We start from the raw sequence: 22,093 nt of genomic DNA on the forward strand, positions 1-22,093 counted from the left end.
TTAGCAAACTTAGAACAAAGAAAACGAAAGTTTATTAAAGACTGACGCGGACGACTTCAATCTAAGTTGTCTAGACGACTAAACTATATGTCGTCTGGTCAACGCAGAGGTTATTTTTGCAATTGACTTTGAAATCTGTTATTTCGGACGACTGAAAGTTAAGTCGTCTACTATTGTTTGGTTAAAAAAAAAACTCCAAAAAAGCTAGACGACTTACATTTCAGTCGTCAGAGGTTAGTTTTGCATTTGACTGGATTATTTCAGAAGTTTGACTTTTTGGACGACTTACATTTCAGTCGTCTAGTGAAAATTAAAATAATAATATTTTTTTAAAAGTAGACGACTTACAGTTAAGTCGTCATAGGTTAGTTTTGCAATTGAAAAAAAAAACTTCAAGATTTAATTATATACAGACGACTTATAATTCAGTCGTCCACGAGACGACTGAAATGTAAGTCGTCCAGGATTTACGAGGTTTGACCAGAATCTCGGAAAAAAGTCCTGGACGACTTACAATTAAGTCGTCTGGTGGACGACTGAATTATAAGTCGTCTGTGTATAATTAAATCTTGAAGTTTTTTTTTTCAATTGCAAAACTAACCTATGACTACTTAATTGTAAGTCGTTTACTTTAAAAAAAATATTATTATTTTAATTTTCGCCAGACGACTGAAATGTAAGTCGTCTGGGGAAGTCAAACTTCTGAAATTATCCAGTCAAATGCAAAACTAACCTATGACGACTGAAATGTAAGTCGTCTAGGTTCTTTGGAATTTTTTTTGAAACCAAACAATAGTAGACGACTTAACTTTCAGTCGTCTCAGGTTACAGATTTCAAAGTCAATTGCAAAAATAACCTCTGCGTTGACCAGACGACTTCCAGGTAAGTCGTCTACAGCCAGACGACTGAAAGGTAAGTCGTCTACAGCGAGACGACTTCCCAAGTAAGTCGTCTGACGAACAGATCTGGAAAAAAACTCGATTTCATACCTTAAATTGGTGAGATAAGTTCCTTAGCATACATAAGGCTTCTCCAAGCACACAGAATCACAAACGAAAGTCACCCACCCATAATCGTTAGCTTCTATGACTTTATGAACCATAAAAATTTTAGAATCAAAATCTTGGGTTTTTTTAGCTCATTGTGGAGAGAAAGTGAGAGATATGTTGTGTTTAGTTCACAAGAATGGAAAAAGAAGAAGGGTAAATCGATTTTGGGAGCATTAAGAGCTTCAAATTGGTTGTTCATGGTGGTTGTGGTATTGATGACAATGGCAATCTTGTAATTACTTGAAGATGATGAGGGTGAGAGAGTAAAAATGTCATTTTCGAAAAAAAAAAAAAAAAAAATTTGATGGCATTTTCGTAAATTATATGAACTTGTGGGGTGAATAGGGCAAAACCAATTTTCAAAAAAAAGGGAGGTTAGTTTTGTGTTTGACTTTAAGTTGTAGGTCAATTTTGCAAAAACCCCTTGATTTTTTCTTCAAGTTTTCAAAAGAGTCTTAAGCAACGTATCCATATCTGCAAGACCATATGTAGAATTAGTAATTTCGCACTAGATGAGAATTAATCTTTGGCCTATACCAACATAACGACTGTTCGTCTAATAGAAACTATCAGTCCACCAAAATGTGATTAACCAATAGTGATTCCATCAATAATTTTTTTGAAGTTTACAACTTATTCTTAGAATCACACAAAAATATGTCCTTATGAAACGTTTTTTGTTCCTAAAACATTTATCTTAATGGTACGGAGGAGTAAAAAATAATATTGTGTCTATGAAAAGATATTAATTAACGCTATCAAAGTGATTAAGCATTATCATAAAAAATATAAATCAGTGCAAGAAATTCAATTTTTTTTAAAAAAAAATAATTAAGTATTGACTTATAAAAAGTAGAAAATAAAGAAAAATGAAAAGCAACGAATATATTTTGAATTAAAAACAGAATTTTGTATTTAGAAATATTACTTAACCTACTTTTGTAAAAGTTTTGAAAATATATATTTTATTCAGAATATTGGATGGCTGATAAATATGTTTAAAAAAACAAAACCAAAACCTGATTCAAAAATCTGAAAACAATGACAGCCTAAAATGAAAATAAAACATATCTTCTGACCAATAGGCCAAATCTGGTAAACCTTTGAACATGTATAATTTTATCCAAAAGGGAAAAGGGAATCTTTTTTCCCTTTTAACATAACTCCAAGATTCTCGGTCTAGTTCTTGTAATATATAAAGACAAGCACTGACAGAATAAACAAAACAGGTACAAAGGCAATCATTTGAGTTTGAAGTTGACTTTATAACAGATCAAAGTGCCTGTTTGATTTTCGAAGCGATCGTCTTCAATGGAGGTGATTCACTCATGGTCTTGTCCAAGATCACTCAGCACCGCTCTCATGTACTCCTTTGCCCAGGTACATGGGAAACAGTTATCTTGACTGACAGAAAAATGTTTGTCTGTGATTTATATCTTGAAAAGATATTTTGGTTTTAAATCACTCAGAGAGATGACATCGAAGTGCTGGACGAGCCATTAAACGCTTCGTTCCTTAAAGCTACAGGTGCTGATAGGCCATACAGAGATGAGATTTTCGCTAGCATGGTATGTCAGTAATAACTAATCAATTTAGGTTTCGACGTATCAAGAGCACATCTAATATATTACTTATTATTTTCTTTAAAATATAGTATTTCATAATAAATTTGATATTTTCTCAAATTTTGTTCCATTTGGAATAAAAATAGAGATGTGTAAAAGACAAAAATGTATATATTTTACTATGTTATGTAGTAGAAAATTAAAAAGGATTAGAAAAGATTACATTCCAAATTATTTCGAAATGAATTATGGAGTGGAGTTAGATATGTTTTAAGACATTGATGAATTTGTTCATCGTGGAGAAAGTAATATTAACCGTGCATTTTCTGATAGGAAATTGATGGACATAAAGTGGTGAAAGACATCATTTATGGTCCAGGAAAGAAGAAATATAGGTTTTGTAAGGTTATATATACTCGCTTCTCTTTCCGAAGATTTCAGTTTCGTCCTATACACCCTCTGTTTTGAGATAAAGTGTGTGATTTTTATTGTGTTTATGGCTCTTCTATGCACAGAATTTGGCAAAACATCGTATTCTTGGCTTGCCAAGTGAACTAATGAGTAAAGGAAAGCACTTTATCTTGATACGCAATCCGGTTCACATATTGGTAATTAAGCTTCCCAAGCTCACTTCTGGTTATGAAATTCTTCTGAATTGGTTTGCACATGACTGGTGTTAAAATGTTGGACGCCATAAACAATTTAGTAAAAATTCAATAAAAGATAGTTAAAATATTCTGTGGATCCTATATATATCCATATACTAATTCATAAAAATTTGGGGGTTCTCGTTCTTATTGTTTGTTTGTACTTTCATGCAGCCTTCTTTTGATAAGGTAATCCCATTATCATTTCTCGACGTGGGATTGGCAGACTTAGTTTCAATATACAGCGATCTCTGCCAGATGGGAACACCACCACCAGTCATCGATGCAGACGACCTTCAGCGAAATCCCGAGGTTTCATTGCTGTATTATCAATATTGTAACAAGAAAACTTGATTACAAAAAAAAAAAAAAAAAACAAGAAAACTTGATTATCTTATGTAAGAAGATGCATATTTTGTGTATCATCCATCTATTTTCAGGCTACGCTACGTGGTCTTTGTCATGACTTGGATATCCCGTTTCAAGCCTCTATGCTTAAGTAAGACTATTTTGCGTTCTCTTGGATTTAAGCGTAAACATCAAAACAATGATTCATTGTTTGTGTGATAAGAATCTTTGTTCACTTTGAAAACTAAAAATGATTAGGGTAAGTTTTCCTAACACTTTATTTTATTAAAATTAGTTTGAAACCATTGCATTATAAAAAGAATTCGACATATAAAATACAAAGAAAAAGCTAATGGTCTTAATTTCTACACTGAAATGCTTAATAATATATTAACAGTACAATGACAATCTAACAAGAGACTAGAGTTTAAGGCAAATAACTATATATTTACGTACCTACACATATTTCTAATACATTTTAAGATGACACAACACTTTTCTTATAACTTTTGGAAGTTTCTTAATCTTTGGTAGTTGATTTATAACTAACCATAAGAACAATTTATATAGGAGTATAATTTAAAGGCACAAAGAAAACTTAAACCTAATATAAAACGTAAAAATATCAAGATCATCGATAAAAAAAAACCCCACTAACTAGTTAAAATTCTCTAACCAACCCCTTATTCTAATCAATAACCATAACCCACTAACTATAGTCATGTATCATTGTGTGTTTCTTGAAGATGGGAGGCTGGTCCCATACCAGAAGATGGAGTATGGGCTTCATGGTGGTACAAAACTGTTCACGAATCAACTGGTTTTTCGTCTCCGAGGAAATACCCTCGTGTAGGAGCCCAAGATTTAATTTAGTTAAATGATTCTGGAACTCAAAGCATCATTCAAACTAAACTATAGTTTTGTATATGTTTTTTTCAGACATTCAATATGAGGCATTACGATTTGCTGGAGCATTGTTGATGATAGGAGTTTCAAGGCTCCTAATCAAATGTTGTAGTATAAAGGATGTCAAACCAGTTCTAAGTGATTCTAAAGCAAAGGGAATGCAAGACCATGCTTAATCTAAATGCTACCAGTTTTTGAGATGTTTTTAAACTAGATTACTACCTAAAATGCAATAAAGGACAAAGCTTTCTTTCTTATAAGAAGGGAGAACTCATGGGCTATGGGAATCGATCTTGGGTGATCAAGATTCAACCTAAAGGTGTCAACTTTGAACCAATCTATATCTACCTTAGACCTAGACACAATCCTAAACAAACTCTATCCCTAGATGAATGCTCATTTACCTAGATAACTCAAGCATCAAATCCCTTTGGTTGAATGTTATCTAGGTAATCATTAATCACAAGTCTACTAGCCATCTTAACACCTTTAACAACAAATCCCTTTGGTAAAGGATGTTAAAAGCTTAGGAGAGTTGGTTCAGGCATTTCATCAAACACCTTCCGGGTATGAAATGCCTAGAGCTCAACTTTAGAGAGGCCAACTCTAAAGTTGCATTAAAAGCCCTCTACTAGCAAGGAATAAGATTGATCTACACCTAAACACCTTAGATCTAGCTTAATCACCCTTAATCTCCCTAACCCATGAATCCAAAGATGACTACTCACTACTTTCCATGATGAGCCCAAGAATCAAAGATGATTTGGTGCTAATCATGATTAGTGATCAAGATAATCAAGCAATCACAAGAGAAAAATGATCAAGATAGGATCTTTCACCTAAAAGTTCTTTTGTGATTAGATAGAAAACAAGATAAGATCCTACAATTAGGTTTAGAGAGTATTTATGTGACTTCTAAAACCTAATGGGCTTAATTAATCACTTCAAAAGCCCAAATAAAACATAAGTTTTCGACATAAGATAAAACGCGGCGCGGGTGCACTAGGTCGCTCCCATAGGTCGCTCCGAAACACATGCTTCACCTCTCCAAAACGCGCGCGGGTTGATGACGTCGCTCCAGAGGTCGCTCTGCATCCGCCGCGGGTGAGTGACGTCGCTGCCATAGGTCGCTCCGCATAATGAAAGTCGTCGACAAGAAGTTGGGCTTGGAGCGGGTGTATCACCTCGGTGCAAGACGTCGCGCCAGCCTTCGATTCTTCTGGAGCGGGTGTCGCACGTCGCTCCCGTACCCCGCTCTGGTGCTTTGCTCGCCTAAACAACATTTTCCACTCCCTTTTTGATCCCAAATGCTTCCAAGTACCTCTAATATCTCCAATGGAAACTCCAAAACCTGATAGAGACTTATGCAGTGCAAAAAGAGACTAAAATGCATGATTCCTAATCTAGATGATCAAAACATGCAAGAAATAGAGGGTTAAAACAATGTAATTATGCAAGATATCAACTCCCCCAAACTTGTATCTTACTTGTCCTCAAGTGACTTGTAAGAACTCATAGGGAGAGAGGTTTGAAAGTGGGAACTCATAGCCAAAAGTAACACTTCCTAGCACTAAACTTAACATCCTAAAGAAACATAACAAATAGCATGAGCATTCTCCTTATTATACTCTAGCTTCTCTAGGCCTATCCATACTCTTTTTTCCTCTACTCAAGTTGCAATACTCTTTACCAACAAGTCCTTTCAATCAGCTCTCACATTGATTCACACACACACACACAAGGTGAAGTCTCACAAATGGGCACATGATCTCAATCATTTGGCTAGGCATGCAATGGTCTAATATGAATGAAGAGATGGGTTCAAATGTTTTTATTTAAGGGTGGTTATCACTCAAAACAAGGAGCTTGATCATTATGCAAAATTTATCTAAGATTAGAAGCAACTCATGCATACATAGATTCCTTCTCATCATTCTACCCCATTTTGTTGTAAATGATCACAAGTTCTACCCTCTTTATCATCATCTCAAAATCAATCTAAACCCCCTCACATCACTCACCCAATGTACAACTCTCTTTTCTTTTCATTTGACACACTCACTAGGGATTTTAATCCACTTTCCACAAGCTCTAACCTTTTTTCATTTCTTTCCCCACTTTTTTTTCTTTTTTTTTTCTTTTATATTTTTTTTTTTTTTAGGGGAAAGGTTCTTTGTTACATAATCAAGAGCTTCTTTTCTTTTTTTTTTTATCCCTAGGAGCTTTATTTTCATATCTCTCATCTTTCTCACTCTCCAAACCCAAGATATTGAAATTTAAAACACACAAACCCCTCTCACATCCCCAAATGCTAACTCATTGTGCTAGCAAGAGATGAGAATAAACCTATGTCGCCTCCAATACTCTCAAGATTTTGCACATGACAAGCTATCAAAAGAGGCCTCACTCATGCAATTAAATGTTTGGTCTCAAGGAATGGTTAGGGTTTTAGGATAAGGAGTGCCATTTGGGTTAACAAAGATAGGTATGAAGGAATAAGATAACCCAAATGTGTGTGAGATCCATGATCAAGTATGCGAATGCCCATATGCAAGAGAAATTAAGTTCATTCAAGCCAAGTTTAGATTGGAGCTGATCTTAAGAACAATGCTAACATCAAGCAAGCAAACAAGTTTCAAGAAGAGTTTTCAAGGCTCGAAGCGTGCAAGGTTTTCAAGAGATGCTTAAGCTACTTGATATGTTTAACTAGGGTGTCATTTTGAGTTCTAGACAAGGGTTCTTTGCAAGGCATTTTAAATCATCGTTCCCAATGCAAGTGAATGCAACCTATATGCTCTAGACTCAATCTTAAAAGTGCAAGTGATGCAACTACATGTTTCTTTTTTTGTGTTTTTTCGATTTTTAATTTTTTTTTATGCATATATATATGTACAATGCAATGCATGAGACTCAAATCATCAAAGAAAACATATTAAATACTTGATGCCTCCCCCAAACTTAGTTCACACAGTCTCTGTGTTAGGAAGTTGGAGGAGATACCGAAAACAATTGCGAAGAAAAACTGGTATATACAATGGGTCGGGTTGTCGGGTTTCGGGTTAAGAAGTCATACCTGGGTGACGTGGAGCGACGACGGTACCTCGCGGCCGCACCCCGCGCCCAGAACATATGTCCGTTCCTCAAAATGACGCGCGACCTCCTGACCCCGCGGTCACACCCCGCGCCAAACCATCTTCCGAAACTCAAAATGCCGCGCGACCTACTGACCCCGCTGCATCACCCCGCGCCAAACCATCATTCGAGACTCGAGTAGGGCGCGACGTCTAGACCCCGCGGCCGAACCCCGCTCCATCTCAGGCTCGAGCTATCGAGACACGAAACGACTCCTAGACCTCGCGGCAACACCCCGCGAGTCCTCTCTTTTTTTTTTTTTTTTTTTTTTTTTTTTTTTTTTTTTAGGGTCCTAGTGAAGTATGTACAAGGATAGACATGGGACTTCCTCCCAAGTGAGCTTGTTTTAAGTCTCTAGCTTGACTTTCTTTCTTTTTGGCTAGGCGGGGATGGGGTCAGAGAGGGGAACCGAGGTTCTTTCCTCCTCTGGTGTGGCTCCCATGTAGAGCTTAACCCTCTGTCCATTGACTGTAAAGTCTCCACCATTCTTGTTCCATAACATGATTGCCCCATATGGCCGAACTTCCTTGATCTTGAAAGGACCGGACCACCTTGACTTGAGCTTCCCGGGGAACAACTTCAGTCTAGAGTTGTAGAGAAGCACTTGATCTCCAGCACTGAATTCTCTCTTCAAAATCTTCTTGTCATGAAAAGCTTTGGTTTTCTCCTTGTAAATCCTTGAGTTCTCAAAAGCATCAAGTCGGATCTCCTCAAGCTCATTGAGTTGGAGAAGTCTCTTCTCCTTGGCACTCTTGATATCAAAATTCAGCAACTTAACAGCCCACAATGCCTTGTACTCAAGCTCAACCGGTAGATGACAAGCCTTCCCATACACAAGGTTGAAAGGTGTGGTTCCTAAAGGAGTCTTGTAAGCAGTCCTATAGGCCCAAAGTGCGTCATCTAGCTTGATAGACCAATCTTTCCTTGTAGTCCCCACAGTCTTCTCTAGAATAGATTTGATTTCTCTGTTAGAGATCTCAACTTGACCACTTGTCTGAGGATGGTAGGGAGTTGCAACCTTATGCTTCACACCATTCTTCTTGAGAAGACTTTCAAACAGCTTGTTGATGAAGTGAGAGCCTCCATCACTGATGACAGCTCTTGGAACTCCAAACCTTGGAAATATGGTGCTTTTGAACATCTTTATCACCACTCTAGAATCATTGGTGGGACTTGCCACAGCTTCTACCCACTTGGAGACATAGTCAACAGCTACAAGGATGTATTTGTTGCCAAAAGATGATGGAAATGGTCCCATGAAGTCAATACCCCACACATCAAACACCTCCACTTCTAGAATTGGGTTTTGAGGCATCTCATTCCTTTTGGTGATGTTCCCTCTCCTTTGGCATGAATCACACCTAGAGACAAAGTCTTGAGTGTCTTTGAACATATGAGGCCACCAAAACCCAGCTTGTAACACCTTTGAGACAGTCTTGAAAGTGGCAAAGTGCCCTCCATAAGATGATCCATGACAGTGTGTGAGGATCCCTTCAACTTCTTCATCAGCTACTGCTCTTCTATAGAGTTGATCCCTACAAAGGATGTAGAGGTAAGGTTCATCCCAATAGTATCTCTTCACATCTTTGTAGAACTTCTTCTTGGCATATCCTTCAAGATCGAGTGGCTCTCTTCCACAGGCTAAGTAGTTCACCAAATCAGCATACCAAGGCCCCTTCTCTTCAGTTGCCTTCACCTCTTCAAGCTTCTTTCCAGTTTCACAAACTGCTACCACTGCTCCAATTGCCATGATTTGCTCTTCTGGAAGCCCTTCATCAATAGGGATCCCACTCTCAATCTTTAGTCTAGACAAGTGATCAGCTACACCATTCTCAACTCCTGGCTTGTCTCTAATTTCAAGGTCAAACTCTTGTAGCAGCAAGATCCACCTCAACAGTCTTGGTTTAGCATCCTTCTTGGCCATGAGGTGTCTCAATGCAGCATGATCAGTGTAGACTATGACCTTTGACCCAACTAAGTAGCTTCTGAACTTCTCAAAGGCATAGACAATGGCTAGCAACTCCTTCTCAGTTGTAGCATACTTCATTTGGGCTTCATCAAGAGTTTTACTTGTATAGTAGATCACATGAGTCTTCTTGTCCTTCTTTTGACCAAGAACGGCTCCCACAGCATAATCACTAGCATCACACATGATCTCAAAGGGGAGATCCCAATCTGGTGGCTGCACAATGGGGGCACTAACCAGCTTCTCCTTCAACATCTTGAAGGCTTGTAGACATTCCCAATCAAAAACGAATGCAGCCTCCTTGCATAAAAGCTTAGTCATTGGCCTTGCTATCATCGAGAAGTCTTGGATGAACCTTCTATAGAATCCGGCATGACCGAGGAAGCTTCTAATGTCTTTAACCGTTTTTGGTGCAGCTAACCCAACCATGACTTCAATCTTGGCCTTGTCTACCTCAATCCCCCTCTCTGAGATCTTGTGTCCAAGCACAATCCCTTCCTTTACCATGAAGTGACACTTCTCCCAATTCAGCACAAGGTTGGTCTCTTCACATCTCTTGAGGACCCTGCTAAGATTTGACAAACAAGCAGAAAACGAAGATCCGTAGACAGAGAAATCATCCATAAACACCTCCACAACATCCTCTATAAGATCAGAGAAAATAGACATCATGCATCTTTGGAAAGTGGCTGGAGCATTACATAGCCCAAATGGCATCCTTCGATAAGCAAAGGTACCATAGGGGCATGTGAAAGTCGTTTTCTCTTGATCATTTGGATGTATGGGGATTTGGAAGAACCCTGAATATCCATCAAGAAAACAATAATAGGGATGATTTGCAAGTCTCTCAAGCATTTGATCAATGAATGGCAATGGAAAATGATCCTTTCTAGATGCTTTGTTAAGTTTTCGATAATCTATGCACATCCTATGTCCTGTTATTGTTCTTGTTGGTATTAGTTCATCCTTATCATTTTTAACCACAGTCATTCCTCCTTTCTTTGGAACAACATGCACAGGAGACACCCATTTGCTATCCGAAATAGGATAGATGACTCCTGCATCTAAGAGTTTTAGAATCTCTTTCTTTACAACATCCTTCAAGTTGGGGTTCAACCTTCTTTGATGTTCTATAGAAGTCATAGATTCATCCTCTAGATGTATCCTATGCATGCATAAAGAAGGTGATAACCCTTTAATATCATCTAGTGAGTAGCCTATTGCCTTTCTATACTTTCTAAGTTCATTCAAAAGTTTAGACAATTCATCTTCACTAAGCTCACTACTCACTATGACAGGGTAAGTTTCATTAGGGCCAAGGAAAGCATACCTTACACCATGGGGAAGAGGTTTAAGCTCCACTTTTGGTGCTTTGAGTTCACTCCAATCATCCTCTTGGAGGTTCTCTTGTTGAGTAGCTGAGAAAGCATGATGATCCTCATATGAAAGCTCCTCATTCTGTTCTTCATCACTAATCTCCGTGTGAGAGTCCAGCATCTTCACATAAGCATCACTTTCCTTGTTCTCGACCATTTGGACCTCTCTCTCAATTGTTAAGGCATGTTGTAGAGAGTCTTCAAGTGCCAACTCCTCTAGAAGTTCATCAGCTAAAACCTCCATCTCCTCAATGTAGAATGCTTGGCTTTGTGTAATAGGCTTCTTCATCACCTCCTTGATGTCAAAGTGAAGAATGTTTCCCTTTCCAAGGTGAAGATCAATCTTCCCTTCCTTAACATTCACAACTGCTCCTGCTGTAGCCAAGAAAGGTCTCCCCAATATCAAAGGATCTGTTGGTTCTTCATCCATCTCCAACACCACAAAGTCTGTAGGAATCTCACAATTTCCAACCATAACAGGGAGATCTTCTAGGATACCAATGGGAATCTTCACTGAGCGATCAGCTAGCACAAGAGAGAGTCTACATTTCTTGTATTGTGTAAAGCCAAGCCTTTTAGCAATGGAGAGAGGCATAAGGCTCACACTTGCTCCCAAATCGCATAGACACCTCTCAAAAGCAAATTGCCCAATGGCACAAGGTAAAGTGAAGCTTCCTGGATCTTCAAGCTTCTTAGGGATGGTTAGCCTTTGGATAATAGCGCTACACTCATGAGTAAGAACCACCATGCCTTCCATCTCCTTCTTCTTCTTAGTTACAGCATCTTTGAGGAACTTGCTGTATTGAGGCACTAGCATGAAGGCATCAATTATGGGCATAGTAATCTGAACTTCACTCATTTGCTTCTCAAATAAGGCTTTGTATTGCTCCAAAAGCTGTCTCTTGAATCTACCGGGAAAAGGAAGTTTTGGTTCATAGGGAGGAGGATTGAATAGAGCTCCTTTTGATGAAGTTGCAGCTTCATTCTTGTTCTCCCCCTTCTTTTCTTCTCCAATTTTACCCTTTCCTTTTGCTTCAACTATTTTCTCCAAGATCTCCTCATTGGTTTTCTCATCCATAATAACCACATCATCATCCACATTGATGACTACCTCCCCATCTTGCTTCTCATTATCCCTAATGAGAGTTCTTGGTGGTAGCTGTTTTCCACTCCTAAGGGTGATGGCTTTCATTGTTTCCTTGGGATTTTGCTCTGGCTTTCCAGGTAATGCCCCTTGTTGGCGACTTGGCTGAGAGTTCATGGAAGCAAACTGATTCTCCAAATGTCGGATCTTGTTGTTGAGCTCATTGTAGCTTCCATCGATCTTGGAGTGAATTTTCGTGAACTCATAACCCATTGTCTTCTCATTCTTGGCCTGAAAATCCAAAAGTTTCTTGAACATTGCATCCACACTTGTATCTGAAGTTGGAGCTTGTGAAGAACTTCCTTGAGCTTGAGTAGACTGATTGTTGGTATTATTGAAACCAGGAGGGGTGTTTTGCCTAGGCTGATAGTTCCCTTGGTGAGTGTTTTGCCTCTGCTGGTATCCTCCTTGCTGGTTGTTTGAGTAGGACTTTTGTTGGTAGTTGTTGTACTGAAAGTTAGGCTCCTTCCTGTACCAAGAACCATTGTTATTGATGAAGCACAGCTCTTCTTGTCCTTCCAAACCATCAACCTCATTAATCTTAGGAGGAATCTCTTGAATAGGACCACCCACAAAGTTGACCTGCTCTTGTTTAGCTTGGTTAGAAAGAAGCAAGTCCATCTTCTCCTGCAAGGACTTGATCTCTTTCTTTGTCTGGTGATCATCATTTCTGTTGACCCTATCATGCTCCTCGCTATAGACGGAGTCGCTCTTAGCCATGTTCTCCACCAGTTCCTCTGCTTCTTCTTCAGTCCTCCCCAAGAAGAAACCATTGCTTGCAGTATCAAGCCTGTTTCTGCACTGTGGTAAAGCTCCTCTATAGAAAGTGCTTAGCAAACTCTCCTTGCTGAAACCATGATGGGGACATTGAGACCAATAGCCCTTGAACCTCTCCCATGCTTCACTGAAGCTCTCTAGACCTTTTTGTTGAAACCCGGAGATTTCGTTTCTGATCTTAGCTGTCCTTGAAGTAGAGAAGAACTTTTCTAGGAAAGCTCTCTTGCAATCTTCCCAAGTAGTGACTGTGTCACTTGGAAGAGTCTTCTCCCATTGGTGTGCTTTGTCTCCCAAAGAGAAAGGAAATAGCTTCAGCTTGAAAGCATCTTCTGAAACACCATTAGTCTTGGACAAGCCACAGTACTGATCAAACTTGTACAAGTGATCAAAAGGGTCCTCAGCAGCTAGACCATGATACTTGTTGTTCTCTATAGTGTTGAGCAGCCCTGACTTGATCTCGAAGTTGTTGTTCTCCACAGCTGGTGCTCTGATTCCCAACCTATGACCATGAATGTGAGGTTGATCATAGGCTCCAATGGCACGAGCTTGGCGCTGTGGATGTTGTGGCTGGCGCTGTGGTCTAAAAGGATCAACTCTTGGACCATTGCCTCCTTGGACTTCACCATCTTGAGGCAGATTCTCCATATCAAGCTCCAACCTTTGCAAGTGAGCCTGTTGCTCTACTTCTCTTCTTTGTCTTGCTATCTCCCTCTCAAGTGCTCTAATGTCTTCAACTCTTGGAACTAGGTTTGTTGGACCTCTGCTCCTTGTGTTCATACACCTGAAATGCAAAGGGAGAAGGACAAAGAGAAGCAATAACACAATTAAATAAAAATTGACTTAGTCTCAAGCAAATGACTAAATCCCAATGTCACAATCAACTTAGAATTTGGCAACGGCGCCAATTTGATGATAGGAGTTTCAAGGCTCCTAATCAAATGTTGTAGTATAAAGGATGTCAAACCAGTTCTAAGTGATTCTAAAGCAAAGGGAATGCAAGACCATGCTTAATCTAAGTGCTACCAGTTTTTGAGATGTTTTTAAACTAGATTACTACCTAAAATGCAATAAAGGACAAAGCTTTCTTTCTTATAAGAAGGGAGAACTCATGGGCTATGGGAATCGATCTTGGGTGATCAAGATTCAACCTAAAGGTGTCAACTTTGAACCAATCTATATCTACCTTAGACCTAGACACAATCCTAAACAAACTCTATCCCTAGATGAATGCTCATTTACCTAGATAACTCAAGCATCAAATCCCTTTGGTTGAATGTTATCTAGGTAATCATTAATCACAAGTCTACTAGCCATCTTAACACCTTTAACAACAAATCCCTTTGGTAAAGGATGTTAAAAGCTTAGGAGAGTTGGTTCAGGCATTTCATCAAACACCTTCCGGGTATGAAATGCCTAGAGCTCAACTTTAGAGAGGCCAACTCTAAAGTTGCATTAAAAGCCCTCTACTAGCAAGGAATAAGATTGATCTACACCTAAACACCTTAGATCTAGCTTAATCACCCTTAATCTCCCTAACCCATGAATCCAAAGATGACTACTCACTACTTTCCATGATGAGCCCAAGAATCAAAGATGATTTGGTGCTAATCATGATTAGTGATCAAGATAATCAAGCAATCACAAGAGAAAAATGATCAAGATAGGATCTTTCACCTAAAAGTTCTTTTGTGATTAGATAGAAAACAAGATAAGATCCTACAATTAGGTTTAGAGAGTATTTATGTGACTTCTAAAACCTAATGGGCTTAATTAATCACTTCAAAAGCCCAAATAAAACATAAGTTTTCGACATAAGATAAAACGCGGCGCGGGTGCACTAGGTCGCTCCCATAGGTCGCTCCGAAACACATGCTTCACCTCTCCAAAACGCGCGCGGGTTGATGACGTCGCTCCAGAGGTCGCTCTGCATCCGCCGCGGGTGAGTGACGTCGCTGCCATAGGTCGCTCCGCATAATGAAAGTCGTCGACAAGAAGTTGGGCTTGGAGCGGGTGTATCACCTCGGTGCAAGACGTCGCGCCAGCCTTCGATTCTTCTGGAGCGGGTGTCGCACGTCGCTCCCGTACCCCGCTCTGGTGCTTTGCTCGCCTAAACAGCATTTTCCACTCCCTTTTTGATCCCAAATGCTTCCAAGTACCTCTAATATCTCCAATGGAAACTCCAAAACCTGATAGAGACTTATGCAGTGCAAAAAGAGACTAAAATGCATGATTCCTAATCTAGATGATCAAAACATGCAAGAAATAGAGGGTTAAAACAATGTAATTATGCAAGATATCAATTGTTTACCACTATACAACACTCTCAGGCGTCACGTGAAGGGCAAGTCATCTCTCTTGGCCAGCCCGTTAGCTCCTCCCAGTCTTCCAGTTCCTGAAAATGCTAAACTTTTTGCTTGGGTTGGTGATGAGATTTTGCCACGTGAGATGGCCAAGGTGCTTAAACTTTATATACATGTTTACTTTGTTTATGTATCCGATTTAAAAAAAACTGATGTTAATATATTCTTATATTCTTGTTTAAGGTTTCCGTTTTTGACTCCGTGGTGCAAGGCGGTGACTCTGTATGGGAAGGTCTTAGAATCTACAAAGGCAAAGTATTCAAGCTTGAAGAACATCTAGATCGGTAAGAAGCAAGCAAGAGTAAAACCCTAGCACTTCTTCCAAATGTTCTTTATAAATATGTAAAAGTATTGCTTTTAGGTTGTTTGATTCAGCAAAGGCTCTAGCTTTCAATAATGTCCCAACCCGCGAGGAGGTAAACATTTTGATGAAGATCATACCATTGTCATAGTTTGGATTCTTGGGTTTTGAATGATAGTTATCAGTTATCACAATGGAAAATGCATAGGTAAAAGCAGCCATCTTCAAAACTCTCATAACCAATGGGATGTTTGACAATACACATATAAGACTGTCTCTAACCCGAGGCAAAAAGGTATGAGACTATTAGTTACACCTTTTAACAATTTCAAAGTAAATATTAAACTCAAACAAGCTATGGATTTGTTAAGGTCACTTCTGGAATGAGCCCTGCGTTTAACCGTTATGGATGCACATTGATCGGTAGTAGTTCTTTATTTGTCTCTTGCAACCATTAAACTATTTAGTCTATGGAATATGGTTTTTGATAATTATTTTTTGACGAAATAATGAATAGTCCTTGCTGAATGGAAGCCTCCAGTATATGACAACGATAATGGAATTGTGCTGGTGACTGCAACTACACGTCGCAACTCTCCCACCGTATAGTCCCATTAAAGTTTCATGATTTCATATATGTTTAGCTGAGAGACACATCTACTCAAAAGTGTTGTTTACCATCGTTGTTTTTTTTTTGCAGAATTTAGATTCCAAGATTCATCACAACAATCTCCTCAATAACATACTCGCAAAGGTTCAGTCATTTGCCACAGAATCATGTGATCATGTGTTGGTAAGACATAGTTTTTAGATTCTTTCTATGTGATAATGACACAGGTTGAAAGCAACAACGCTAATGTCGATGATGCAATCATGCTTGACAAGGATGGCTTTGTGTCTGAAACCAATGCAACCAACCTTGTAAGATCTTCAAGAGGCTCGGATTGAACATTTTTACTCTCTAAAAAGACCTAATGAGATGTGTTTAATGCAGTTCATGGTGAAGAATGGCGTAGTTCTCACTCCCCATGTAGATTACTGTCTCCCAGGGATTACCCGAGCTACTGTAAGAGTCTAAGAGAGATGAAGATTTTACATTATTTTTTCTAACATATCTCTATGACTTATTAATGACTATGACATAACCAAACTAATCATCTCATCAATGTCTAGGTCATGGAACTGGTGGTGAAAGAGAACTTCATCCTGGAAGAACGAAACATCAGCTTGTCGGAATTTCATACAAGTGATGAGGTTTCCTATTGTTCTTTCCCTTGGATTAAGAATGTTGTATGATCAATAATTATCTATTTTCAACCATATCAATTTTTTTTTTCAGGTTTGGACTACAGGAACTATGGGAGAACTCAGCCCGGTAAACACACAATCTCTACTCTACTACATAATCTTTGGGCCGGCATTGTTTAAACAATGCCGGCTCTGGCTCAAAGCATAAGCATAGAAAGCATGGGCTTCAGGCCGCTATTTTAATAAATATTAAAGCAGAGAAATTACTTTTAATCTAGTGGTTTAGTGAGCAATAATCATTGTGAGTCCACTTTTCCCATTAAAACAAGAACCGGATTTGACGATAAATATAAAAAGCTTTATAATTGTTTTAGTTTGTTACGTGACGCTTATACTAATCGGAGTTCATTGCTTTCAGGTTGTGAAAATTGATGGTCGTGTGATCGGTGAAGGAGAAGTAGGACCGGTTACAAGAAAACTGCAAAGTGCTTACAAGAAACTGACCGATGATTCGGGTGTCCCGATACCTACTTACCAAAAACTTTGAACCATGTTGAAAGAACTATGGGTGTGTTTACGCAAGTCCATAAAAGACGTTGCGTCGTTTTCACTTTGATAATAATAAGTGCATGATGTTTTTAGCACATGATGGTTTGGGCCAATGTAATAAAGTTGGTCGCGTGCAAGTCAAGTGTGTTTCGTCCTCCTCGCCTATTTCATTATCATGTTTAAAATTGATGGTCTTCCCTTCTTCTTCTTGTATGGCAACTGGAAAGTTCAAAATTTGATCGTTTCTTTTCTTTTGCCATAGCCGTCATTTAACGATATTATTTAAGTGTTAAGATATTGTTAACTACCAAATTCAAATAGTTTACTAGATACAGTTCTAAAAGTGTTCGTTGGCCCACGTCCAGTGACAATTTCTGAGAGAGTACCTCAGCTATTGAAATATTTTTTTAAAAAATACAAGTTAGAAAGAAAAGTTGATATCTCTACTAATAAAATGGACCTTTTGAGGCTCCATAGAGCGTCCACATCAGCAAAAAAAAACTACTTCCGAAAAATGACACGTGGCATAAAATATAGTTTTACTAATTTTCAAAAATTATAAATAATATCTAAACATACAACATAAAAAATGGAAAAACTACATTAAACATATGTAAGATTACAATTTTTCACTTAAAAAAAACGGCTTATCTCCATAATGTAACATTACCGTTTTATAAAAAAACAAAAAACATTATATATAATTTTGAAAATAATAAATATATGTAAACATACAACATAAAATAGAAATACTACATTAAACATATGTAAGATTACCATTTTACATTTTTATTTTTAAAAATAATATGCAAACATACAACATAAAAAATGGAAAAACTACATTAACCATATGTAAGATTACAATTTTTCACTAAAAAAAAGACGGCTTATCTCCATAATGTAACATTACTATTTTGTAAAAAAACATTATATCTATACTAATAAAAGGGACCTTTTGAGGCTCCATAGAGCGTCCACGTCAGCAAAAAAAAACTACTTCCAAAAAATGACACGTGGCATAAAATATAGTTTTACTAATTTTCAAAAATTATAAATAATATCTAAACATACAACATAAAAAATGGAAACACTACATTAAACATATGTAAGATTACCATCTTTCACTTAAAAAAAACGGCTTATCTCCATAATGTAACATTACCGTTTTATAAAAAAACAAAAAACATTATATATAATTTCGAAAATAATAAATATATGTAAACATACAACATAAAAAATAGAAATACTACATTAAACATATGTAAGATTACCATTTTACATTTTTATTTTTAAAAATAATATGCAAACATACAACATAAAAAATGGAAAAACTACATTAACCATATGTAAGATTACAATTTTTCACTAAAAAAAAGACGGCTTATCTCCATAATGTAACATTACTATTTTGTAAAAAAACATTATATATAATTTTGAAAATGATAAATAATATGTAAACATATAACATAAAAAATGGAAATACTACACTAAACATATGTAAGATTACCATTTTACATTTAAAAATAACAATAATATGTAAACATACAACATAAAAAAATGGAAATCTACATTAAACATATGTAAGATTACTATTTTTCACTAAAAAAACGGTTTATCTCCATAATGTAACATTACCATTTTATAAAAAAAAGAAAAAAAAACATAAATATAACTATTTTACATTTTACATTTTTATATTGTAAGATTACCATTTTACATTTTTATTTTTAAAAATAATATGCAAACATACAACATAAAAAATGGAAAAACTACATTAGCCATATGTAAGATTACAATTTTTCACTAAAAAAAAGACGGCTTATCTCCATAATGTAACATTACTATTTTGTAAAAAAACATTATATATAATTTTGAAAATGATAAATAATATGTAAACATACAACATAAAAAATGGAAATACTACACTAAACATATGTAAGATTACCATTTTACATTTAAAAATAACAATAATATGTAAACATACAACATAAAAAAATGGAAATCTACATTAAACATGTGTAAGATTACTATTTTTCACTAAAAAAACGGTTTATCTCCATAATGTAACATTACCATTTTATAAAAAAAGAAAAAAAAAGATAAATATAACTATTTGACTATTTGTCCAAATTCTTCTATTAAACATTGTCGTTGTACATTAAAAATGGAAAAATACATTAAAACTTAAACATCTATCTTAAAATATAAAATATAGATATTAACTAAATATAAAGTATAAGAAAGAGAAATACTCAATATATAGAAAAATAAATAATAAGTATATATTATAAATATATAAATATACTAATTATATTACAATAATAAGTAAATGCACAATTTTAAAAAAATGGAAAGAATACATTAAATATTAAACACCTATCTTAAAAATGTAAAATATAGATATTAAGTAAATAGAAAGTATAAGAAAGAGAAATACACAACTTAAAAACAATGAAAAAAATATATTAAGATTTAAACATCTATCTTAAAATTTAAAATATAGATATTACGCAAATAGAAAGTATAATAAAAGGAAATACACAATTTAAAAAAATGGAAAAAAGTACATTAGTATTTAAACATCTATCTTAAAATGTAAATCTATCTTAAAATATAAAATTATTAGTAAATAAAAAGTGTAAGAAATAGAAATACACAATATAAATAAAAATAATTAATAAGTAAATATATAATATAGGTAAATACCCAATTTAAAAAATGGAAAATTACATTAAGATTTAAAAATACATCTTAAAATTTAAAATATAGATATTACGTAAATAGAAAGTATAACAAATAGAAATATACAATTTAAAAAAAAATAGAAAACGTAAATTAACATTTAAACATCTATCTTAAAATGTAAAATAGAGATATTAAGTAAATAAAAAGTACAGGAAATAGAAATACATATACAGGAAAATAAATAATAAGTAAATAATGTAAATATATAATATATGAATTATATATATAATAATAAGTAAATACACAATTTTTTAAGAAAATGGAAAAAGTTCATGAAACATTAAACATCTATCTTAAAATGTAAAATATATAATATAAGTAAATACACAATTAAAAAAATGGAAAAAGTACATTAATATTTAAATATCTATTTTAAAATATAAAATATAGATATTACGTAAGTAAAAATATAAGAAATGGAAATAAACATTTTAAAAACTGAAAAAGTACATTAAGATTTAAACATCTATCTTAAAATGTACATCTATCTTAAAATGGTAGTAAATTATATAAAAATAGAAATACCACATTAAACAAAAAAAATGTGTAGTTTTACATCAAGAAAGTTCCTATAAAACTGATTATCCCATCAACATCAACCTCACACAATCAAGGAAAACTTCAAAGCACTCGAGCAAAAAAATGGTTCCACCATCAATTCTTGCCGTCCCAAAAACCTTTAATGACCTTGAAGGAGATTTTTTATAACAACGAACTTTTTGTTAGGTGGATTCATTGTTGGAAAACCCGCAACTTCCAAAAGCCAAACTTATTAATGGGAATTGAATTGCTTTTCATAGACACAAAAGTATTCTTATAAATTTAAATTAATCTAATCCATAATTTTATTGTTAATATTCATACTAACTCTTTCATGATCAAACCATTACAGTTAATAACCATTCAAGCGTTTATCCCGAAACACTTCCTTCCTCGCCGAATCAAGTATTGGTTCATGTTGGTTTAGTATTATTTTTGGTTTATTAACCGGTTTAGGATGATCCTATTGTAAATATAATTTAAGTTGGTTTAACATATATTATGCTTAAAATAACTTAAATTAAATAATAGTAATATTATGCTTAAAATATAATTTTAGAGAGTTTTCAAATATAGTTTACAGAACATTATAGGTGATGAATTTAATTTATTAAATTCGTTCATTACTTAAAACTAAGTTTTTTTAAAAACATACTGAGTTATAAATATCAATGATGGATTGGTAAGTATAACACGAAGACAAAAATATAAATATTTAATTTTCAAGATAAGAAATTCAGCTTTTATCCAGTTACTCTATATATAATATCTTAATTTTAAAAAAAAATATACATAATTTATATATATAGATTAATCTTCCAAACTTAAACTATTATATTATATATGAATAATATTTTTAAATAAAAATAATTTCTGATTAAAATAAATAAATACAAACAAAAAATGGTTATTTTCAAATAATGGATGTAATTTACATTATACTATCATTTAACAAGTATTAGATACGTTTTGATATATCATTATTTTCTATTTCCAGAAAACAACAATGTTAAACATCAATATCATCTAGGTTAAGTATACGAACATCACAATTCAAACATCACATTTTTACATAAACATTATAATACAATATTTTAATCAAAAAATACAATTCAAAAAAAAAAAATTCAAAGAATAGTTATTTACTTAATATTTGAAAATCAAAGATATTTTGCTAAAATTATACTTACCTGGCCAAGGAGATCAACCATCTTTTTACAGATCGATCGATTGTTGAGCATGTGGTCGATCCGAAAATACTCTGGAGTTTAATTAAATATCTAAAACATTTATTTCAACACTCAACAGATATTTTTGCTAAATATGATAACTAGATAGCCAACAAAATTACAAAAAATTATTTAAATAGTAAAAAATATGTTAATTTAACGTGTTAAAATTTAAAAATAAATTTAAAGTATGGCATGCATTCTTAACAT

General features: G+C 35.2%; 4 protein-coding genes and 1 non-coding gene across 10 annotated transcripts; 4 read left to right on the forward strand and 1 right to left on the reverse strand.

Annotated features, from left to right (window-relative positions):
- The first annotated feature begins 1,365 nt into the window (after positions 1–1,365).
- Positions 1,366–7,356, forward strand: LOC103848755 (branched-chain-amino-acid aminotransferase-like protein 2). Its single transcript, XM_009125588.3, has 8 exons — positions 1,366–2,430; positions 2,520–2,618; positions 2,949–3,020; positions 3,131–3,223; positions 3,437–3,574; positions 3,703–3,761; positions 4,357–4,459; positions 4,550–7,356. The coding sequence occupies exons 1-8, from the start codon at positions 2,362–2,364 to the stop codon at positions 4,589–4,591; spliced, it is 675 nt and encodes a 224-aa protein (XP_009123836.1). The 5' UTR covers positions 1,366–2,361; the 3' UTR covers positions 4,592–7,356.
- Positions 7,357–7,382: 26 nt separating this feature from the next.
- LOC117128224 lies at positions 7,383–15,220 on the reverse strand. Its single transcript, XM_033280176.1, has one exon. The coding sequence runs from the start codon at positions 13,686–13,688 to the stop codon at positions 8,028–8,030; it is 5,661 nt and encodes a 1,886-aa protein (XP_033136067.1). The 5' UTR covers positions 13,689–15,220; the 3' UTR covers positions 7,383–8,027.
- On the forward strand, positions 12,985–13,091 carry LOC117128818. The gene has a single exon (XR_004452209.1). It is a non-coding gene; the product is annotated as a small nucleolar RNA R71 (small nucleolar RNA).
- LOC117128381 (branched-chain-amino-acid aminotransferase-like protein 2) lies at positions 15,198–16,181 on the forward strand. The gene is made up of 6 exons (XM_033280617.1): positions 15,198–15,365; positions 15,455–15,555; positions 15,633–15,687; positions 15,781–15,867; positions 15,944–15,995; positions 16,090–16,181. The coding sequence occupies exons 1-6, from the start codon at positions 15,198–15,200 to the stop codon at positions 16,179–16,181; spliced, it is 555 nt and encodes a 184-aa protein (XP_033136508.1).
- Positions 15,473–17,875, forward strand: LOC103837198 (branched-chain-amino-acid aminotransferase-like protein 2). Of its 6 annotated transcripts, XM_033280181.1 has the most exons (9): positions 15,473–15,555; positions 15,633–15,687; positions 15,781–15,867; positions 15,944–15,995; positions 16,090–16,493; positions 16,567–16,638; positions 16,746–16,826; positions 16,912–16,947; positions 17,239–17,875. In XM_033280181.1, the coding sequence occupies exons 5-9, from the start codon at positions 16,401–16,403 to the stop codon at positions 17,365–17,367; spliced, it is 411 nt and encodes a 136-aa protein (XP_033136072.1). In that variant the 5' UTR covers positions 15,473–15,555; positions 15,633–15,687; positions 15,781–15,867; positions 15,944–15,995; positions 16,090–16,400; the 3' UTR covers positions 17,368–17,875. The 6 variants fall into 6 exon arrangements, with proteins under 6 accessions (XP_033136072.1, XP_033136069.1, XP_033136071.1 ...); XM_033280180.1 differs by having other exon boundaries at positions 15,505–15,867; XM_033280178.1 differs by having other exon boundaries at positions 15,477–15,555; positions 15,633–16,493.
- Positions 17,876–22,093: the final 4,218 nt, after the last annotated feature.

This window comes from Brassica rapa, chromosome A09, assembly GCF_000309985.2.
Source record: "Brassica rapa cultivar Chiifu-401-42 chromosome A09, CAAS_Brap_v3.01, whole genome shotgun sequence".
NCBI lineage: Eukaryota > Viridiplantae > Streptophyta > Magnoliopsida > Brassicales > Brassicaceae > Brassica > Brassica rapa.

Coding starts and splice junctions, on each gene's coding strand:
- LOC103848755 (XM_009125588.3), top strand. CDS start 2,362: ATGGAGGTGATTCACTCATGGTCTTGTCCAAGATCACTCAGCACCGCT. Junction 2,431..2,519: donor TCATGTACTCCTTTGCCCAG/GTACATGGGAAA, acceptor TAAATCACTCAG/AGAGATGACATCGAAGTGCT. Junction 2,619..2,948: donor ATGAGATTTTCGCTAGCATG/GTATGTCAGTAA, acceptor ATTTTCTGATAG/GAAATTGATGGACATAAAGT.
- LOC117128224 (XM_033280176.1), bottom strand. CDS start 13,688: ATGAACACAAGGAGCAGAGGTCCAACAAACCTAGTTCCAAGAGTTGAA.
- LOC117128381 (XM_033280617.1), top strand. CDS start 15,198: ATGCAAGATATCAATTGTTTACCACTATACAACACTCTCAGGCGTCAC. Junction 15,688..15,780: donor ATGTCCCAACCCGCGAGGAG/GTAAACATTTTG, acceptor GAAAATGCATAG/GTAAAAGCAGCCATCTTCAA. Junction 15,996..16,089: donor TTATGGATGCACATTGATCG/GTAGTAGTTCTT, acceptor AATAATGAATAG/TCCTTGCTGAATGGAAGCCT.
- LOC103837198 (XM_033280181.1), top strand. CDS start 16,401: ATGACACAGGTTGAAAGCAACAACGCTAATGTCGATGATGCAATCATG. Junction 16,494..16,566: donor AAACCAATGCAACCAACCTT/GTAAGATCTTCA, acceptor TGTTTAATGCAG/TTCATGGTGAAGAATGGCGT. Junction 16,639..16,745: donor CAGGGATTACCCGAGCTACT/GTAAGAGTCTAA, acceptor ATCAATGTCTAG/GTCATGGAACTGGTGGTGAA.